This window comes from Oncorhynchus kisutch, unplaced genomic scaffold (genome assembly GCF_002021735.2).
Source record: "Oncorhynchus kisutch isolate 150728-3 unplaced genomic scaffold, Okis_V2 Okis03b-Okis08b_hom, whole genome shotgun sequence".
In the NCBI taxonomy this organism is placed as follows: Eukaryota; Metazoa; Chordata; class Actinopteri; order Salmoniformes; family Salmonidae; genus Oncorhynchus; species Oncorhynchus kisutch.
The window spans coordinates 18,824,676-18,846,639 of NW_022261980.1; the positions used below are offsets into that span (position 1 = coordinate 18,824,676).

The following is a 21,964-nucleotide window of genomic DNA, read 5'->3' on the forward strand; positions in this document are numbered from 1 at the left end:
CTCCCCCCCTTTCCCCAACTGACTAGGTATCTTCCCCCCTTCCCCAACTGACTGGGTACCCCCCCCCCCCTTTCCCCAACTGACTAGGTACCCCCCCCCCTTTCCCCAACTGACTAGGTACCTCCCCCCTTTCCCCAACTGACTAGGTATCTTCCCCCCCTTTCCCCACTGACTGGGTACCCCCCCCCCTTTCCCCAACTGACTGGGTACCCCCCCCCCTTTCCCCAACTGACTAGGTACCCCCCCCCCCTTTCCCCAACTGACTAGGTATTCCCCCCCTTTCCCCAACTGACTAGGTATCCCCCCCTTTTCCCCAACTGACTAGGTACCCCCCCCCCTTTCCCCAACTGACAAGGCATCCCCCCCTTTCCCCAACTGACTAGGCATCCCCCCCTTTCCCCAACTGACTAGGCATCCCCCCCTTTCCCCAACTGACTAGGCATCCCCCCCTTTCCCCAACTGACTAGGTATCCCCCCCTTTCCCCAACTGACTAGGTATCTCCCCCCCTTTCCCCAACTGACTAGGTATCTCCCCCCCCTTTCCCCAACTGACTAGGTATCTCCCCCCCCCTTTCCCCAACTGACTAGGTATCTCCCCCCCCTTTCCCCAACTGACTAGGTATCTCCCCCCCCCCTTTCCCCAACTGACTAGGTATCTCCCCCCCCCCTTTCCCCAACTGACTAGGTATCTCCCCCCCCCTTTCCCCAACTGACTAGGTATCTCCCCCCCCCTTTCCCCAACTGACTAGGTATCTCCCCCCCCTTTCCCCAACTGACTAGGTATTCCCCCCCTTTCCCCAACTGACTAGGTATCCCCCCTTTCCCCAACTGACTAGGTACCCCCCCCCCTTTCCCCAACTGACTAGGTACCCCCCCCCTTTCCCCAACTGACAAGGCATCCCCCCCTTTCCCCAACTGACAAGGCATCCCCCCCTTTCCCCAACTGACTAGGTATCCCCCCCCTCCCTTTCCCCAACTGACTAGGTATCCCCCCCCCCCTTTCCCCAACTGACTAGGTATCTCCCCCCCCCTTTCCCCAACTGACTAGGTATCTCCCCCCCCTTTCCCCAACTGACTAGGTATCTCCCCCCCCCTTTCCCCAACTGACTAGGTATCTCCCCCCCCCTTTCCCCAACTGACTAGGTATCTCCCCCCCCTTTCCCCAACTGACTAGGTATCTCCCCCCCCCTTTCCCCAACTGACTAGGTATCTCCCCCCCACTTTCCCCAACTGACTAGGTATCTCCCCCCCACTTTCCCCAACTGACTAGGTATCTCCCCCCCACTTTCCCCAACTGACTAGGTATCTCCCCCCCCCCTTTCCCCAACTGACTAGGTATCCCCCCCCCTTTCCCCAACTGACTAGGTATCCCCCCTTTCCCCAACTGACTAGGTATCTCCCCCTTTCCCCAACTGACTAGGTACCCCCCCCCCCTTTCCCCAACTGACTACAGCAACAACATGTAGAAGCTGCACATTTTAATCTGAGTTTCCTACTATAGTATGATGTGGGTCTGGTCCCATTTCATCCACTTACCCTCTTCCCTTTGGGGTGGAAGATGTTTCCTACCCCATTATGATGTGGGTCTGGTCCCATTTCATCCACTTACCCTCTTCCCTTTGGGGTGGAAGATGTTTCCTACCCCAGTATGTGGGTCTGGTCCCATTTCATCCACTTACCCTCTTCCCTTTGGGGTTGAGCACTTTGGGGTTCTTTGAGAAATGCATCTGGATGTTTCCGTCCTCGCTGACAGTCACGGCTATCTTCTTCAGCGTTCTGTTGCCACAGTGTGGACAGAAAACCTTATTCATGTTGGTGGTGGTCCTACAACAGAGAGAGAAAAGGTCAAACTATCTGTTTGAATTTAGCTTCTTAAAGACCACGGTTGAGAACAAGTTCCCTAATATTTAAAAAGTTGTCTAATTACTAAAAACGGGTCCTCGTGACATCAACGGGTGTTTTTATTTACTGCGAACACGGAACCCAGACCAGCTGCGCCATCGTGCGTAAATGGATTTTGTCCCCTGACACCAAACGCGATCACAATATCAAAACAAACTGAACCAATGACATTAATTTGGGGACAGGTCGAAAAGCATTAAACATGTATAGCTTGCTGTTGCTAGCTAATTTGTCCTATTTAGCTAGCTTGCTGTTGCTAGCTAATTTGTCCTATTTAGCTAGCTTGCTGTTGCTAGCTAATTTGTCCTATTTAGCTAGCTTGCTGTTGCTAGCTAATTTGTCCTATTTAGCTAGCTTGCTGTTGCTAGCTAATTTGTCCTATTTAGCTAGCTTGCTGTTGCTAGCTAATTTGTCCTATTTAGCTAGCTAATTTGTCCTGGGATATAAACATTGAGTTGTTATTTTACCTGAAATGCACAAGGTCCTCTACTCTGACAATTAATCCACACATAAAAACGGTCAACCGAATCGTTTCTAGTCATCTCTCCTCCTTCCAGGCTTTTTCATCTTTGAACTTATATGGTGATTGGCATCTAAACTTTCATAGTATTACCACAAAGACTGGCAAAACATTTAGTCTTTCAATCACCCACGTGGGTATAACCAATGAGGAGATGGCACGTGGATACCTGCTTCTATAAAACCAATGAGATGGCACGTGGGTACCTGCTTCTATAAAACCAATGAGATGGCACGTGGGTACCTGCTTCTATAAAACCAATGAGGAGATGGCACGTGGGTACCTGCTTCTATAAACCAATGAGGAGATGGCACGTGGGTACCTGCTTCTATAAACCAATGAGGAGATGGCACGCGGGTACCTGCTTCTATAAAACCAATGAGATGACACGTGGGTACCTGCTTCTATAAACCAATGAGGAGATGGGAGAGGCAGGACTTCTATTTTAGCCCTTGGCAACGCAGGTTGACGCGCGCCAGGCAGAGTGGGTACCTGCTTCTATAAACCAATGAGGAGATGGGAGCACCCTGTTCCCTATATAGTGCACTACTTTATACCGTTCTGGTCAGCGTGGAAGAGGTACCCACTTAAAACAGGCCCTATGGCACCCTATTCCCTATATAGTGCACTACTTTAGACCAGAGCCCTATGGCACCCTATTCCCTATATAGTGCACTACTTTATACCGTTCTGGTGGAAGAGGTACTCACTTAAAACAGGCGTGGCATCGCAGGATGTAATTCCTGGACTGTTTGATGAGCATCCCATTCACAGAGAGGACATGGAGCCCGATCTGAATCAGGACGTTCTGTTGAACAAACCAGTTTCAGTCAACAGTCGACCGACCACATGGTTCTGAATGTATACATCTAAAATGGGGTCTCAACAGAATTTAATCAACTTTAAGTCATCAGCGTCAACTATTACCACTCGGGGACAGTTACGTAGACAAAGGAGTTTTCTGAACTATTCGAGTTAATTTAACCAGAATCTTAAATGTTAAGTCCCAATTGGCAACCCAATTCCCTATATAGTGTACTACTTATGCACTACCTATGGGCCCTGGTTAGAAGTAGTGCACTATCAAGGGGTCCATTTGGGCCTCAGTACCTGCATAGCGAAGTCGGTGGTGAGACACGCCACCTTAACGTCCGCAGGCGACGCCCAGATCCCTGTCTCCATCTGGACCTGTTTAATGTTGCTAGGGGTGATCCAACCACCGCCATCCTCCTCCTCCTCCTCATCTTCCTCCTCCGATCCACTGCCGTGCTCCTCTGAATGATTCTTTGAGTGTTTGTGTTCCTCTGACCCGCTCTCAGGTTCTGTGTGGACTGAACCTGCTCCACTGTCTGATATTGACAGGTCCTCAATGTTCTGCAGGTAAATAACAAGGACCACATCAATTCATCAGCACCGACAGAGAGACAGAGACAGGCAGAGGCAGAGAGAGAGACAGAGAGAGGCAGACAGAGAGTCAGAGAGAGACACACAGAGAGACAGAGGCAGACAGAGGTGAATCATTGTGAATCCATCTTTGACGACTGTGTGTCAATCTGTCCAATGTTTGAACGTTTCCATCACAACCCCGCAACAACTGCAGTAGGACAGTAACCCCGATGACATGTTGCTCAGAGGACAACTGCAGTAGGACAGTAACCCCGATGACATGTTGCTCAGAGGACAACTGCAGTAGGACAGTAACCCCGATGACATGTTGCTCAGAGGACAACTGCAGTAGGACAGTAACCCCGATGACATGTTGCTCAGAGGACAACTGCAGTAGGACAGTAACCCCGATGACATGTTGCTCAGAGGACAACTGCAGTAGGACAGTAACCCCGATGACATGTTGCTCAGAGGACAACTGCAGTAGGACAGTAACCCCGATGACATGTTGCTCAGAGGACAACTGCAGTAGGACAGTAACCCCGATGACATGTTGCTCAGAGGACAACTGCAGTAGGACAGTAACCCCGATGACATGTTGCTCAGAGGACAACTGCAGTAGGACAGGACCCCTGAGGACATGTTGCTCAGAGGACACTGTGGCTGTGGGTCAGAGCAGAGGTAGTGTGTGTTCTAGTTCTAGCAGGTCAGAGGTAGTGTGTGTTCTAGTAGGTCAGAGGTAGTGTGTGTGTGTTCTAGTTCTAGTAGGTCAGAGGTAGTGTGTGTGTGTTCTAGTTCTAGCAGGTCAGAGGTAGTGTGTGTGTGTGTTCTAGTTCTAGCAGGTCAGAGGTAGTGTGTGTGTTCTAGTTCTAGTAGGTCAGAGGTAGTGTGTGTGTGTGTGTTCTAGCAGGTCAGAGGTAGTGTGTGTGTGTGTTCTAGTTCTAGCAGGTCAGAGGTAGTGTGTGTTCTAGTTCTAGCAGGTCAGAGGTAGTGTGTGTGTGTTCTAGTTCTAGCAGGTCAGAGGTAGTGTGTGTTCTACTCACCACTAGTTCTAGCAGGTCAGAGGTAGTGTGTGTGTGTTCTAGTTGCAGCAGGTCAGAGGTAGTGTGTGTGTTCTAGTTGCAGCAGGTCAGAGGTAGTGTGTGTTCTACTCACCACTAGTTGCAGCAGGTCAGTGTCGAAGCAGGGCAGAGGATTCCTCCAGAACTGGAAGCTGTTGTACTCTCCGATCTCTGGAGGGTTATAGCTGTGCTGTGTCTGTGCTGCTGGCCTCTGTCTGCCACTGAACAGCCCATCAGCTGGTGTCTGTCTGCCACTGAACAGCCCATCAGCTGGTGTCTGTCTGCCACTGAACAGCCCATCAGCTGGCCTCTGGACCATGGAGGAGAAGAGGAGAACTCTTAACTATTATTCTAGATGTTGACAGAACTGGTTGATTTGTACTAATGATCATCCCACATGGTTCCCCATTCACATGGTTATTCTAGATGTCTTTTTAGGTTGTTCATTTACTTAGTCTAACATCTCAACATGCATACGGATCAGTACTCTGGTTAACAACAGAGTTGATTTCATGTCATTGTTTGGACTTGCCAGCAGCATACCACCCTGCATCCCACTGCTGGCTTGCTTCTGAAGCTAAGCAGGGTTGGTCCTGGTCAGTCCTTGGATGGGAGACCAGATGCTGCTGGAAGTGGTGTTGGAGGGCCAGTAAGAAACACTCGTTCCTCTGGTCTAAAAGAAAATATCCCAATGCCCCAGGGCAGTGATTGGGGACACTGCCCTGTGTAGGGTGCTGTCTTTCGGATGGGATGTTAAACGGGTGTCCTGACTCTGAGGTCATTAAAGATCCCATGGAACCTATCGTAAGAGTAGAGGTGTTAACCCCGGTGTCCTGGCTAAATTCCCAATCTGGCACCCAAACCATCACGGTCACCTAATAATCCCCAGTTTACAATTGGCTCATTCATCCCCCTCCTCTCCCCTGTAACTATTCCCCAGGTCATTGCTGCAAATGAGAACGTGTTCTCAGTCAACTTACCTGGTAAAATAACTGATACATTAAAATACTGTACCTTTGAGGGGAAGTGGAACCCTGCCACGCCAACGGGAGCCTCTGGATGTCTCCTTGTACTGCACACCTGGACCTGATGACAGACGACATGTCAAAGCTGTGATGTGGACCTATTGAAACACTTACAATACTCAGGGTTCTGTGTGATAACTAGTCTGTTCACTGGTTGTGTCCCACATGGCACCCTGTTCCCTATATAGTGCACTACTTTAGACCAGAGTCCTATGGCACCCTATTCCCTATATAGTGCACTACTTTAGACCAGAGCCCTATGGGACCCTATTCCCTATATAGTGGTACTACTATAGACCAGAGCCCTATTCCCTATATAGTGGTACTACTATAGACCAGAGCCCTATTCCCTATATAGTGGTACTACTATAGACCAGAGCCCTATTCCCTATATAGTGGTACTACTATAGACCAGAGCCCTATTCCCTATATAGTGGTACTACTATAGACCAGAGCCCTATTCCCTATATAGTGGTACTACTATAGACCAGAGCCCTATTCCCTATATAGTGGTACTACTATAGACCAGAGCCCTATTCCCTATATAGTGGAACTACTATAGACCAGAGCCCTATTCCCTATATAGTGCACTACTTTAGACCAGAGCCCTATGGGACCCTATTCCCTATATAGTGCAGAAAGAATATAGGGTTCCATTTGGGATCACATCTCATTGTTCCCTGTCTTACCTTGAACTCAGGTCTCATTGTTCCCTGTCTTACCTTGACCTCGTTGTTCCCTGTCTTACCATGACCTCATTGTTGTTCCCTGTCTTACCTTGACCTCATTGTTGTTCCCTGTCTTACCTTGACCTCAGGTCTCATTGTTCCCTGTCTTACCTTGACCTCAGATCTCATTGTTCCCTGTCTTACCTTGACCTCAGGTCTCATTGTTCCCCGTCTTACCTTGACCTCAGGTTCTTTCTTCAGGTGGTCCGTCCCAACGTTTTCCCTCTCCAACCGGTATGTCAGAGCCAACACCTTGATGTCTGTGGCAGAAAGGCTGGGGTAGTCTCCCGTCTTCTTGGAGAACTCAGTCACTGAACACAGACCTCAAACCTCAGTACCAGCATCACAATTCATTAAATACCATCAACAACTATAGAGGTGATGTTGGAGAGGCAGATTTGTATACAAAACAAATATCCAGTACAACAAATCAAACAACCAAAACTGACCAAATGTGTCATTTAAAAAACCTTAGCTACCTAATCTGATGTCCTCTGGGTACGGCTCTCTGAAGTTGAGTTGATATGGTAGGAATGACAGGCTCCTCCGGGTTGGCTTGTCTCTAATTTCCTCTACTACATCCTTCAGCGTGTAGATATTCTTCCCAATGTCCTACAAAATAAATAAATATAAATATTGGGGGGGAGGGGCAATATTTACAGCAATGTATAAACTATAATATACGCAGCTACATGATGTTGATGTGGCCATTTAAACAGGACGAACCACGTTAACTAGCTATCCAGACCTGACATCAAGCACGCAGTTTGTGATAAAAAGTTACTCGTATTAAATACTTCTGATCCTGGGGGACGGAACATCTCTACTGATATGTGATATAGTTTAAACCTCACCTGAAGAAGTGCTTTCTTCAAAAATCCTCCTGCGTCTACGACAACATGTTCCACCATGGTAGCCGCCATCTTGGATAGCGACGTCCGCATCATCACCAACCAATCAGAAGACAGGAAGTAGTTCTCGCGCTGTCCGTGATTTGAGAGACAGGGCGTCGTGTGACGTCTTGTTGATGTTGTTGCCGTAGAGGAAGATGGCGGCTCGCTGGAGTAGTGAGAATGTGGTGGTGGAATTGCGAGATGCGCAGGTACTTGAGTAAAACAGGGTTTAATTCAGAGTTGGGTGACATGTAGCTAGCTAATGCGCAATGTGTTGCCAAAGATATGTATAACTTTCCCCTTCTGTCTGTGGTGTTGTCATGCTGTTCCTAGTGAAACTAGTGGGAGCTTTTATCTTTCTGAGTAGTCAGAGAGTATCTGAAAGTGTCACAGTTAAATTATGTCACACTCAGTCGCAGGAGGTCTAATGCACCAGGTCACACATCCAGTGTTCAGACATTGTTCCGTGCACAAGATGTCGCAGCAACATTTAGCATGGAAAAACGAAAACTAACCAAACATGCACTGCTGACTCAGATGCTGCTGGCTAAATGGTTTTAAACTGGCCCTCTGCATCATAATGCTCACATGCTCTTCATTGACTAGTAAACTCACCACACATGTTACAGAATAATAATAATAGTCATTTTTGGTCACAGGTCCAGGAATGGCTGAAGAATTGCAACGTTTACCTGAAGCTAACTCTGCAGATAGCACTGCTGGGGGTTTTGAAAAGTCATAGTCAATTGCATAATAATAATTTTTAGAAAAAAATGTTTGACTTTAATTTACAATCTGTAGAAACTATAAGAATAGAAAGTTTCAGAACTTTTGTGAAGCATCACAGCAGAGTTGAAAAATATATGTCAATTAGATTGTAGCCTCCATCAATGTATCTGCAGTATTACAGCTGATCTGCCCCCTAACAACGTAAATAATAAGAACATGCTGTTATCTTTCCAGGCCACTGCCATGTCCGTGGACTGCCTGGGTCGACATGCTGTCCTGTCAGGGTGTGTACCAGTCCTTTACCACCCATTACAGCACCATCACCAGACAGTGTAGCTCTGCCTCAGTCGATGTCCCTGTAGCTCTGCCTCAGTCACCGTAGCTCTGCCTCAGTCACCGTAGCTCTGCCTCAGTCACCGTAGCTCTGCCTCAGTCACCGTAGCTCTGCCTCAGTCAACGTCACCGTAGTTCTGCCTCAGTCGATGTCCCTGTAGCTCTGCCTCAGTCGATGTCCCTGTAGCTCTGCCTCAGTCAACATCACTGTAGCTCTGCCTCAGTGAACATCACTATAGCTTTGCCACTATAGCTCTGCCTCAGTCACTGTAGCTCTGCCTCAGTCACCGTAGCTCTGCCTCAGTCAACATCACTATAGCTCTGCCTCAGTCAACATCACTGTAGCTCTGCCTCAGTCACTGTAGCTCTGCCTCAGTCAACATCACTGTAGCTCCGCCTCAGTCAACGTCACTGTAGCTCTGCCTCAGTCAACATCACTGTAGCTCTGCCTCAGTCACTGTAGCTCTGCCTCAGTCAACATCACTGTAGCTCTGCCTCTGTCACTGTAGCTCTGCTTCAGTCAACATCACTGTAGCTCTGCCTCAGTGAACATCACTATAGCTTTGCCACTATAGCTCTGCCTCAGTCACTGTAGCTCTGCCTCAGTCACCGTAGCTCTGCCTCAGTCAACATCACTGTAGCTCTGCCTCAGTCAACATCACTATAGCTTTGCCACTATAGCTCTGCCTCAGTCACTGTAGCTCTGCCTCAGTCAACGTAGCTCTGCCTCAGTCACTGTAGCTCTGCCTCAGTCACCGTAGCTCTGCCTCAGTCGACGTCACCGTAGCTCTGCCTCAGTCGACGTCACCGTAGCTCTGCCTCAGTCGACGTCACTGTAGCTCTGCCTCAGTCGACGTCACTGTAGCTCTGCCTCAGTCGACGTCACTGTAGCTCTGCCTCAGTCGACGTCACTGTAGCTCTGCCTCAGTCGACGTCACTGTAGCTCTGCCTCAGTCAACGTCACTGTAGCTCTGCCTCAGTCAACGTCACTGTAGCTCTGCCTCAGTCAACGTCACTGTAGCTCTGCCTCAGTCAATGTCACTGTAGCTCTGCCTCAGTCACTGTAGCTCTGCCTCAGTCACCGTAGCTCTGCCTCAGTCAACGTAGCTCTGCCTCAGTCAACGTCACTGTAGCTCTGCCTCAGTCGACGTCACTGTAGCTCTGACTCAGTCAACGTCTATCCGGAGAGTCGTTGACCGATGTTGGTAATTCCACAAGTCACTGCTCGTTGTGTATTTGTGGATTAATCAGATTTAAATGGGAGGTTGACATGTCAGGTGACCTATTTTCATCCAATCGTGTGTGTGTGTGTGTGTGTGTGTGCGTTGACTTGTGTGTTTGATCTCCTCTCCTTTAGACGGAGGTTTCTGTATGTGGTGAACCTGGAGACTCCGTCTGAAGCTCCCAGGAAGATTGGCAGGCCGAGCAAATGGGACGTGGGGACGGTTCAGTGGAACCCCCACAAGGCAGAGTCCCACGTCTTCGCTGCCTCTGTGAGTGTTCAAACATCAACAAAAACAGCAACAATTCATCAAATTGCATAAAAGATTATTCTGTTGATTTACATTTACTTTTTATATTTATTAATGACGCTCTTATCCGGAGAGTCGTTGAGCAGGCTCAGGTCTTATCCAGAGAGTCGTTGAGCAGGCTCAGGTCTTATCCAGAGAGTCGTTGAGCAGGCTCAGGTCTTATCCAGAGAGTCGTTGAGCAGGCTCAGGTCTTATCCAGAGAGTCGTTGAGCAGGCTCAGGTCTTATCCAGAGAGTCGTTGAGCAGGCTCAGGTCTTATCCAGAGAGTCGTTGAGCAGGCTCAGGTCTTATCCAGAGAGTCGTTGAGCAGGCTCAGGTCTTATCCAGAGAGTCGTTGAGCAGGCTCAGGTCTTATCCAGAGTCGTTGAGCAGGCTCAGGTCTTATCCAGAGAGTCGTTGAGCAGGCTCAGGTCTTATCCAGAGAGTCGTTGAGCAGGCTCAGGTCTTATCCAGAGAGTCGTTGAGCAGGCTCAGGTCTTATCCAGAGAGTCGTTGAGCAGGCTCAGGTCTTATCCAGAGAGTCGTGGAGCAGGCTCAGGTCTTATCCAGAGAGTCGTGGAGCAGGCTCAGGTCTTATCCAGAGAGTCGTGGAGCAGGCTCAGGTCTTATCCAGAGAGTCGTGGAGCAGGCTCAGGTCTTATCCAGAGAGTCGTGGAGCAGGCTCAGGTCTTATCCAGAGAGTCGTTGAGCAGGCTCAGGTCTTATCCAGAGAGTCGTTGAGCAGGCTCAGGTCTTATCCAGAGAGTCGTTGAGCAGGCTCAGGTCTTATCCAGAGAGTCGTTGAGCAGGCTCAGGTCTTATCCAGAGAGTCGTTGAGCAGGCTCAGGTCTTATCCAGAGAGTCGTTGAGCAGGCTCAGGTCTTATCCAGAGAGTCGTTGAGCAGGCTCAGGTCTTATCCAGAGAGTCGTTGAGCAGGCTCAGGTCTTATCCAGAGAGTCGTTGAGCAGGCTCAGGTCTTATCCAGAGAGTCGTTGAGCAGGCTCAGGTCTTATCCAGAGAGTCGTTGAGCAGGCTCAGGTCTTATCCAGAGAGTCGTTGAGCAGGCTCCGGTCTTATCCAGAGAGTCGTTGAGCAGGCTCAGGTCTTATCCAGAGAGTCGTTGAGCAGGCTCAGGTCTTATCCGGAGCGATCTTTGTTCAGGTCAAACTGCATCCTGTGAGTGGTGATCATCATTTCCCACATGGTACCATAACATCCTGGTACTGAACAGACTCAGTGTCTGCTCTGTGATCTGTCTGACGAGGGGTTTATGTTTACAGAGTAACCAGCGAGTTGACCTGTACACATGGCGTGATGGCTGTGGGGAGGTCAAACTGCATCCTGTGAGAGTACATCCTGGTACTGAACAGACCCAGTGTCTGTGATCTGTCTGACGAGGGGTTTATGTTTACAGAGTAACCAGCGAGTTGACCTGTACACATGGCGTGATGGCTGTGGGGAGGTCCACGCGTCCCTGCAGGGACACACACGAGTCATCAGGTAACACAGAGGAGATGCTCCGCGGCTGGGTCCCAAATGGCTCCCTGTTCCCTATGGGTCAGAAGTAGTGCCCTATACAGGGGATATGGTGCGATGTGGGACACAGCCTGATCTGTCTGGGTATGTACTGGGGGTCTATGTTGCCAGGTCACTGACTGTGGTTGTATCCTACAGTGTCTGGGTATGTACTGGGGGTCTATGTTGCCAGGTCACTGACTGTGGTTGTATCCTACAGTGTCTGGGTATGTACTGGGGGTCTATGTTGCCAGGTCACTGACTGTGGTTGTATCCTACAGTGTCTGGGTATGTACTGGGGGTCTATGTTGCCAGGTCACTGACTGTGGTTGTATCCTACAGTGTCTGGGTATGTACTGGGGGTCTATGTTGCCAGGTCACTGACTGTGGTTGTATCCTACAGTGTCTGGGTATGTACTGGGGGTCTATGTTGCCAGGTCACTGACTGTGGTTGTATCCTACAGTGTCTGGGTATGTACTGGGGGTCTATGTTGCCAGGTCACTGACTGTGGTTGTATCCTACAGTGTCTGGGTATGTACTGGGGGTCTATGTTGCCAGGTCACTGACTGTGGTTGTATCCTACAGTGTCTGGGTATGTACTGGGGGTCTATGTTGCCAGGTCACTGACTGTGGTTGTATCCTACAGTGTCTGGGTATGTACTGGGGGTCTATGTTGCCAGGTCACTGACTGTGGTTTTATCCTACAGTGTCTGGGTATGTACTGGGGGTCTATGTTGCCAGGTCACTGACTGTGGTTGTATCCTACAGTGTCTGGGTATGTACTGGGGGTCTATGTTGCCAGGTCACTGACTGTGGTTGTATCCTACAGTGTCTGGGTATGTACTGGGGGTCTATGTCGCCAGGTCACTGACTGTGGTTGTATCCTACAGTGTCTGGGTATGTACTGGGGGTCTATGTTGCCAGGTCACTGACTGTGGTTGTATCCTACAGTGTCTGGGTATGTACTGGGGGTCTATGTTGCCAGGTCACTGACTGTGGTTGTATCCTACAGTGTCTGGGTATGTACTGGGGGTCTATGTTGCCAGGTCACTGACTGTGGTTGTATCCTACAGTGTCTGGGTATGTACTGGGGGTCTATGTTGCCAGGTCACTGACTGTGGTTGTATCCTACAGTGTCTGGGTATGTACTGGGGGTCTATGTTGCCAGGTCACTGACTGTGGTTGTATCCTACAGTGTCTGGGTATGTACTGGGGGTCTATGTTGCCAGGTCACTGACTGTGGTTGTATCCTACAGTGTCTGGGTATGTACTGGGGGTCTATGTTGCCAGGTCACTGACTGTGGTTGTATCCTACAGTGTCTGGGTATGTACTGGGGGTCTATGTTGCCAGGTCACTGACTGTGGTTGTATCCTACAGTGTCTGGGTATGTACTGGGGGTCTATGTTGCCAGGTCACTGACTGTGGTTGTATCCTACAGTGTCTGGGTATGTACTGGGGGTCTATGTTGCCAGGTTACTGACTGTGGTTGTATCCTACAGTGACTTGGACTGGTCCTGGTTTGAACCGGAGTATCTGGTCACCAGCTCTGTAGACACCTACATCTGTATCTGGGATACCAGGTAGGATATCCCACTATACTGTCAACACTACTCTCTACCAGGTAGGATATCCCACTATACTGTCAACACTACTCTCTGTACCAGGTAGGATATCCCTCTATACTGTCAATACTACTCTCTGTACCAGGTAGGGTTTACCCACTATACTGTCAACACTACTCTCTGTACCAGGTAGGATATCTCTCTCTGTACCAGGTAGGATATCCCCACTATACTGTCAACACTACTCTCTGTACCAAGTAGGATATCCCTCTCTGTACCAGGTAGGTTTACCCTCTATACTGTCAACACTACTCTCTGTACCAGGTAGGATATCTCTCTCTGTACCAGGTAGGATATCCCCACTCTACTGTTAACTCTCTCGTCTCTCTCGTCTCTCTCGTCTCTCTTGTCTCTCTTGTCTCTCTTGTCTCTCTCGTCTCTATCTATCTATCTATCTATCTATCTATCTATCTATCTATCTATCTATCTATCTATCTATCTATCTATCTATCTATCTATCTATCTATCTATCTATCTATCTATCTATCTTATCTATCTTATCTATCTTATCTATCTTATCTATCTTATCTATCTTATCTATCTTATCTATCTTATCTATCATTCTGTTTTCTCTTCCCATGTTGATTTATGTAGAGGTAGATGTAGATGCTTTTAGTTCAGGACTTAATGTATATCTGGGAAACCAGCCCTGAGATGAAATGATTGATGTCCTTAACTGTTAATCTGTCTGATCTCAGAGACACGAGGAAACCTACTGTGGCGTTGTCTGCAGTGGGTGAGTAGGACTTCCATCTTTCAATAATCACAGTTTTACCTCTCTAGGTCATCTGTCTTGGATTCACTGTCCCCCCCCCCCGTCTCTCTCTCTCCCTCTATCACCATCTCTCTCTCTCTCTCCCTCTATCACCATCTCTCTCTCTCTCAATTCAATTCAATTCAATTCAAGGGCTTTATTGGCATGGGAAACATGTGTTAACATTGCCAAAGCAAGTGAGGTAGACAACATACAAAGTGAATATATAAAGTGAAAAACAACAAAAATTAACAGTAAACATTACATATACAGAAGTTTCAAAACCGTAAAGACATTACAAATGTCATATTATATATATATATACAGTGTTTTAACAATGTACAAATGGTTAAAGGACACAGGATAAAATAAATAAGCATAAATATGGGTTGTATTTACAATGGTGTTTGTTCTTCACTGGTTGCCCTTTTCTCGTGGCAACAGGTCACAAATCTTGCTGCTGTGATGGCACACTGTGGAATTTCACCCAGTAGATATGGGAGTTTTTCAAAATTGGATTTGTTTTCGAATTCTTTGTGGATCTGTGTAATCTGAGGGAAATATGTCTCTCTAATATGGTCATACATTGGGCAGGAGGTTAGGAAGTGCAGCTCAGTTTCCACCTCATTTTGTGGGCAGTGAGCACATAGCCTGTCTTCTCTTGAGAGCCATGTCTGCCTACGGCGGCCTTTCTCAATAGCAAGGCTATGCTCACTGAGTCTGTACATAGTCAAGGCTTTCCTTAATTTTGGGTCAGTCACAGTGGTCAGGTATTCTGCCGCTGTGTACTCTCTGTGTAGGGCCAAATAGCATTCTAGTTTGCTCTGTTTTTTTGTTAATTCTTTCCAATGTGTTAAGTAGTTATCTCTCTCTCTCTCTCACACCATCTCTCTCTATCACCATCTCTCTCTCTCTCTCTCTCTCTCACACCATCTCTCTCTATCACCATCTCTCTCTCTCTCTCTCTCTCTCTCACACCATCTCTCTCTATCACCATCTCTCTCTCTCTCTCTCACACCATCTCTCTCTCTCACACCATCTCTCTCTCTCACACCATCTCTCTCTCAATTCAATTCAATTAAATTCAAGGGCTTTATTGGCATGGGAAACATGTGTTAACATTGCCAAAGCAAGTGAGGTAGACAACATACAAAGTGAATATATAAAGTGAAAAACAACAAAAATTAACAGTAAACATTACATATACAGAAGTTTCAAAACCGTAAAGACATTACAAATGTCATATTATATATATATATACAGTGTTTTAACAATGTACAAATGGTTAAAGGACACAGGATAAAATAAATAAGCATAAATATGGGTTGTATTTACAATGGTGTTTGTTCTTCACAAAGGTCACAAATCTTGCTGCTGTGATGTCACACTGTGGAATTTCACCCAGTAGATATGGGAGTTTTTCGAAATTGGATTTGTTTTCGAATTCTTTGTGGATCTGTGTAATCTGAGGGAAATATGTCTCTCTAATATGGTCATACATTGGGCAGGAGGTTAGGAAGTGCAACTCAGTTTCCACCTCATTTTGTGGGCAGTGAGCACATAGCCTGTCTTCTCTTGTCTTCCCCTGTCTACTCTCTCTCTCTCTCTATCACCATCTCTCTATCACCATCTCTCTCTCTATCACCATCACCATCTCTCTCTCTCTCTCTATCACCATCTCTCTCTCTCTCTCTATCACCATCTCTCTCTCTCTCTCTATCACCATCTCTCTCTCTCTCTCTCTATCACCATCTCTCTCTCTCTCTCTATCACCATCTCCTCTCTCTCTCTCTATCACCATCTCTCTCTCTCTCTCTATCACCATCTCCTCTCTCTCTCTCTATCACCCATCTCTCTCTCTCTCTCTATCACCATCTCTCTCTCTCTCTCTATCACCATCTCTCTCTCTCTCTCTATCACCATCTCTCTCTCTATCACCATCTCTCTCTTCTATCACCATCTCTCTCTCTATCACCATCTCTCTCTCTATCACCATCTCTCTCTCTATCACCATCTCTCTCTCTATCACCATCTCTCTCTCTATCACCATCTCTCTCTCTATCACCCATCTCTCTCTCTATCACCATCTCTCTCTCTATCACCATCTCTCTCTCTATCACCATCTCTCTCTCTATCACCCATCTCTCTCTCTATCACCATCTCTCTCTCTATCACCATCTCTCTCTCTATCACCATCTCTCTCTCTATCACCATCTCTCTCTCTATCACCATCTCTCTCTCTCTCTATCACCATCTCTCTCTCTCTCTATCACCATCTCTCTCTCTCTCTATCACCATCTCTCTCTCTCTCTCTCTATCACCATCTCTCTCTCTATCACCATCTCTCTCTCTCTCTATCACCATCTCTCTCTCTATCACCATCTCTCTCTCTATCACCATCTCTCTCTCTCTCTCTATCACCATCTCTCTCTCTATCACCATCTCTCTCTCTATCACCATCTCTCTCTCTATCACCATCTCTCTCTCTCTCTCTATCACCATCTCTCTCTCACCATCTCTCTCTATCACCATCTCTCTCTCTATCACCATCTCTCTCTCTATCACCATCTCTCTCTCTATCACCATCTCTCTCTCTATCACCATCTCTCTCTCTATCACCATCTCTCTCTCTATCACCATCTCTCTCTCTATCACCATCTCTCTCTCTATCACCATCTCTCTCTCTATCACCATCTCTCTCTCTATCACCATCTCTCTCTCTATCACCATCTCTCTCTCTCTATCACCATCTCTCTCTCTATCACCATCTCTCTCTCTATCACCATCTCTCTCTCTATCACCATCTCTCTCTCTATCACCATCTCTCTCTCTATCACCATCTCTCTCTCTATCACCATCTCTCTCTCTATCACCATCTCTCTCTCTATCACCATCTCTCTCTCTATCACCATCTCTCTCTCTATCACCATCTCTCTCTCTATCACCATCTCTCTCTCTATCACCATCTCTCTCTCTATCACCATCTCTCTCTCTATCACCATCTCTCTCTCTATCACCATCTCTCTCTCTATCACCATCTCTCTCTCTATCACCATCTCTCTCTCTCTATCACCATCTCTCTCTCTATCACCATCTCTCTCTCTATCACCATCTCTCTCTCTATCACCATCTCTCTCTCTATCACCATCTCTCTCTCTATCACCATCTCTCTCTCTCTCTCTATCACCATCTCTCTCTCTATCACCATCTCTCTCTCTCTCTCTATCACCATCTCTCACTCTTTTTTTTTTATTTATTTTTTATTTAACCTTTATTTAACCAGGTATAGACTAGTTGAGAACACCTTTATTTAACCAGGTAGGCTAGTTGAGAACACCTTTATTTAACCAGGTAGGCTAGTTGAGAACACCTTTATTTAACCAGGTAGGCTAGTTGAGAACACCTTTATTTAACCAGGTAGGCTAGTTGAGAACACCTTTATTTAACCAGGTAGGCTAGTTGAGAACACCTTTATTTAACCAGGTAGACTAGTTGAGAACACCTTTATTAACCAGGTAGACTAGTTGAGAACACCTTTATTTAACCAGGTAGACTAGTTGAGAACACCTTTATTTAACCAGGTAGGCTAGTTGAGAACACCTTTATTTAACCAGGTAGGCTAGTTGAGAACACCTTTATTTAACCAGGTAGGCTAGTTGAGAACACCTTTATTTAACCAGGTAGGCTAGTTGAGAACACCTTATTTAACCAGGTAGGACTAGTTGAGAACACCTTTATTTAACCAGGTAGACTAGTTGAGAACACCTTTATTTAACCAGGGTAGACTAGTTGAGAACATCGTAGTATTTAACCAGGTAGGTAGTTGAGAACACCTTATTTAACCAGGTAGGCTAGTTGAGAACACCTTTATTTAACCAGGTAGGCTAGTTGAGAACACCTTTATTTAACCAGGTAGGCTAGTTGAGAACACCTTTATTTAACCAGGTAGGCTAGTTGAGAACACCTTTATTTAACCAGGTAGGCTAGTTGAGAACACCTTTATTTAACCAGGTAGGCTAGTTGAGAACACCTTTATTTAACCAGGTAGGCTAGTTGAGAACACCTTTATTTAACCAGGTAGGCTAGTTGAGAACACCTTTATTTAACCAGGTAGGCTAGTTGAGAACACCTTTATTTAACCAGGTAGGCTAGTTGAGAACACCTTTATTTAACCAGGTAGGCTAGTTGAGAACACCTTTATTTAACCAGGTAGGCTAGTTGAGAACACCTTTATTTAACCAGGTAGGCTAGTTGAGAACACCTTTATTTAACCAGGTAGGCTAGTTGAGAACACCTTTATTTAACCAGGTAGGCTAGTTGAGAACACCTTTATTTGAGAACAAGTTCTCATTTGCAACTGCGACCTGGCCAAGATAAAGCATAGCAGTGTGAACAGACAACAAAGAGTTACACATGGAGTAAACAATTAACAAGTCAATAACACAGTAGAAACCAAAGGGGGAGTCTATATACAATGTGTGCAAAAGGCATGAGGAGGTAGGCAAATAATTACAATTTTGCAGATTAACACTGGAGTGATGAATGATCAGATGGTCATGTACAGGTAGAGATATTGGTGTGCAAAAGAGCAGAAAAGTAAATAAATAAAAACAGTATGGGGATGAGGTAGGTGAAAAATGGTGGGCTATTTACCAATAGACTATGTACAGCTGCAGCGATCGGTTAGCTGCTCAGATAGCTGATGTTTGAAGTTGGTGAGGGAGATAAAAGTCTCCAACTTCAGCGATTTTTGCAATTCGTTCCAGTCACAGGCAGCAGAGTACTGGAACGAAAGGCGGCCAAATGAGGTGTTGGCTTTAGGGATGATCAGTGAGATACACCTGCTGGAGCGCGTGCTACGGATGGGTGTTGCCATCATGACCAGTGAGCTGAGATAAGGCGGAGCTTTACCTAGCATGGACTTGTAGATGACCTGGAGCCAGTGGGTCTGGCGACGAATATGTAGCGAGGGCCAGCCGACTAGAGCATACAAGTCGCAGTGGTGGGTGGTATAAGGTGCTTTAGTGACGAAACGGATGGCACTGTGATAGACTGCATCCAGTTTGCTGAGTAGAGTGTTGGAAGCCATTTTGTAGATGACATCGCCGAAGTCGAGGATCGGTAGGATAGTCAGTTATACTAGGGTAAGCTTGGCGGCGTGAGTGAAGGAGGCTTTGTTGCGGAATAGAAAGCCGACTCTTGATTTGATTTTCGATTGGAGATGTTTGATATGAGTCTGGAAGGAGAGTTTGCAGTCTAGCCAGACACCTAGGTACTTATAGACGTCCACATATTCTAGGTCGGAACCATCCAGGGTGGTGATGCTAGTCGGGCATGCGGGTGCAGGCAGCGACCGGTTGAAAAGCATGCATTTGGTTTTACTAGCGTTTAAGAGCAGTTGGAGGCCACGGAAGGAGTGTTGTATGGCATTGAAGCTTGTTTGGAGGTTAGATAGCACAGTGTCCAAAGACGGGCCGAAGGTATATAGAATGGTGTCGTCTGCGTAGAGGTGGATCAGGGAATCGCCCGCAGCAAGAGCAACATCATTGATATACACAGAGAAAAGAGTCGGCCCGAGAATTGAACCCTGTGGCACCCCCATAGAGACTGCCAGAGGACCAGACAGCATGCCCTCCGATTTGACGCACTGAACTCTGTCTGCAAAGTAATTGGTGAACCAGGCAAGGCAGTCATCCGAAAAACCGAGGCTCCTGAGTCTGCCGATAAGAATATGGTGATTGACAGAGTCGAAAGCCTTGGCAAGGTCGATGAAGACGGCTGCACAGTACTGTCTTTTATCGATGGCGGTTATGATATCGTTGAGTACCTTGAGTGTGGCTGAGGTGCACCCATGACCGGCTCGGAAACCAGATTGCACAGCAGAGAAGGTGCGGTGGGATTCGAGATGGTCAGTGACCTGTTTGTTGACTTGGCTTTCGAAGACCTTAGATAGGCAGGGCAGGATGGATATAGGTCTGTAACAGTTTGGGTCCAGGGTGTCTCCCCCTTTGAAGAGGGGGATGACTGCGGCAGCTTTCCAATCCTCGGGGATCTCAGACGATATGAAAGAGAGGTTGAACAGGCTGGTAATAGGGGTTGCGACAATGGTGGCAGATAGTTTCAGAAATAGAGGGTCCAGATTGTCAAGCCCAGCTGATTTGTACGGGCCAGGTTTTGCAGCTCTTTCAGAACATCTGCTATCTGGATTTGGTTAAAGGAGAACCTGGAGAGGCTTGGGCGAGGAGCTGCGGGGGGGGGCGGAGCTGTTGGCCGAGGTTGAAGTAGCCAGGCGGAAGGCATGGCCAGCCGTTGAGAAATGCTTATTGAAGTTTTCGATAATCATGGATTTATCAGTGGTGACCGTGTTACCTAGCCTCAGTGCAGTGGGCAGCTGGGAGGAGGTGCTCTTGTTCTCCATGGACTTCACGGTGTTCCAGAACTTTTTGGAGTTGGAGCTACAGGATGCAAACTTCTGCCTGAAGAAGCTGGCCTTAGCTTTCCTGACTGACTGCGTGTATTGGTTCCGGACTTCCCTGAACAGTTGCATATCACGGGGACTATTCGATGCTATTGCAGTCCGCCACAGGATGTTTTTGTGCTGGTCGAGGGCAGTCAGGTCTGGGGTGAACCAAGGGCTGTATCTGTTCTTAGTTCTGCATTTTTTGAACGGAGCATGCTTATCTAAAATGGTGAGGAAGTTACTTTTGAAGAATGACCAGGCATCCTCAACTGACGGGATGAGGTCAATGTCCTTCCAGGATACCCGGGCCAGGTCGATTAGAAAGGCCTGCTCACAGAAGTGTTTTAGGGAGCGTTTGACAGTGATGAGGGGTGGTCGTTTGACTGCGGCTCCGTAGCGGATACAGGCAATGAGGCAGTGATCGCTGAGATCCTGGTTGAAGACAGCGGAGGTGTATTTGGAGGGCCAGTTGGTCAGGATGACGTCTATGAGGATGCCCTTGTTTACAGAGTTAGGGTTGTACCTGGTGGGTTCCTTGATGATTTGTGTGAGATTGAGGGCATCTAGCTTAGATTGTAGGACTGGCGGGGTGTTAAGCATATCCCAGTTTAGGTCACCTAACAGAACAAACTCTGAAGCTAGATGGGGGAGCTGGGAGCTGAGGGGGGTCGGTAGCAGGCGGCAACCGTGAAAGACTTATTTCTGGAGAGAGTAATTTTCAAAATTAGTAGTTCGAACTGTTTGGGTATGGACCTGGAAAGTATGACATTACTTTGCAGGCTATCTCTGCAGTAAACTGCAACTCCGCCCCCTTTGGCAGTTCTATCTTGACGGAAGATGTTATAGTTGGGTATGGAAATCTCTGAATTTTTGGTGGCCTTCCTGAGCCAGGATTCAGACACAGCAAGGATCAGGGTTAGCAGAGTGTGCTAAAGCAGTGAGTAAAACACACTTAGGGAGGAGGCTTCTGATGTTGACATGCATGAAACCAAGGCTTTTTCGATCACAGAAGTCAACAAATGAGGGTGCCTGCGGACATGCAGGGTTAGCCTGGGTTTACCTCCACATCACCCGCGGAACAGAGAAGGAGTAGTATGAGGGTGCGGCTAAAGGCTATCAAAACTGGTCGCCTAGAGCGTTGGGGACAGAGAATAAGAGGAGCAGGTTTCTGGGCATGGTAGAATATATTCAGGGCATAATGCGCAGACAGGGGTATGGTGGGGTGCGGGTACAGCGGAGGTAAGCCCAGGCACTGGGTGATGATGAGGGAGGTTGTATCTCTGGACATGCTGGTAGTAATGGGTGAGGTCACCGCATGTGTGGGAGGTGGGACAAAGGAGTTATCATCTCTCTCTCTATCACCATCTCTCTCTCTCTCTATCTCTCTCTCTCTCTCTCTCTATCACCATCTCTCTCTCTCTCTATCTCTCTCTCTCTCTCTCTATCACCATCTCTCTCTCTCTCTCTCTCTCTCTCTCTCTCACCATCTCTCTCTCTCTCACCATCTCTCTCTCTCTCACCA

At 47.4% G+C, this 21,964-nt stretch overlaps 2 protein-coding genes across 11 annotated transcripts in view; one reads left to right on the forward strand and one right to left on the reverse strand.

The window, feature by feature from the left end:
• LOC109885669 (RNA-binding protein NOB1) overlaps positions 1-7,610 on the reverse strand; it is a 17,265-nt gene extending 9,655 nt beyond the window's left edge. The window contains exons 1-8 of one of the 2 annotated variants that reach the window (XM_031812596.1): positions 7,477-7,610; positions 7,102-7,234; positions 6,800-6,933; positions 5,884-5,955; positions 4,964-5,146; positions 3,533-3,796; positions 3,133-3,230; positions 1,680-1,824 (exon numbers count right to left, since the gene is read on the reverse strand). In XM_031812596.1, coding sequence (XP_031668456.1) covers positions 1,680-1,824; positions 3,133-3,230; positions 3,533-3,796; positions 4,964-5,146; positions 5,884-5,955; positions 6,800-6,933; positions 7,102-7,234; positions 7,477-7,569 — 1,122 coding nt within the window. In that variant the 5' untranslated portion in view covers positions 7,570-7,610. Of the gene's footprint in view, positions 1-1,679; positions 1,825-3,132; positions 3,231-3,532; positions 3,797-4,963; positions 5,180-5,883; positions 5,956-6,799; positions 6,934-7,101; positions 7,235-7,476 lie in introns of both variants that reach the window. The other variant, XM_031812595.1, reaches the window with a different exon arrangement.
• Positions 7,611-7,613: 3 nt separating this feature from the next.
• The window catches only part of LOC109886185 (GATOR complex protein WDR59), a 78,454-nt gene continuing 64,103 nt past the window's right edge, over positions 7,614-21,964 (forward strand). For 7 of the 9 annotated variants that reach the window (XR_004206719.1, XM_031812579.1, XM_031812581.1 and 4 more), the window contains exons 1-6: positions 7,614-7,724; positions 8,479-8,528; positions 9,935-10,070; positions 11,504-11,589; positions 13,106-13,186; positions 13,927-13,964. Coding sequence is in view for 7 of the 9 variants with exons in the window: in XM_031812579.1 (XP_031668439.1) it covers positions 7,671-7,724; positions 8,479-8,528; positions 9,935-10,070; positions 11,504-11,589; positions 13,106-13,186; positions 13,927-13,964 (445 nt within the window). In the remaining 2 variants the exon portion in view is untranslated. The remainder of the gene's footprint in view (positions 7,725-8,478; positions 8,529-9,934; positions 10,071-11,503; positions 11,590-13,105; positions 13,187-13,926; positions 13,965-21,964) is intronic. The other 2 variants (XR_004206718.1, XM_031812580.1) reach the window with 1 other exon arrangement.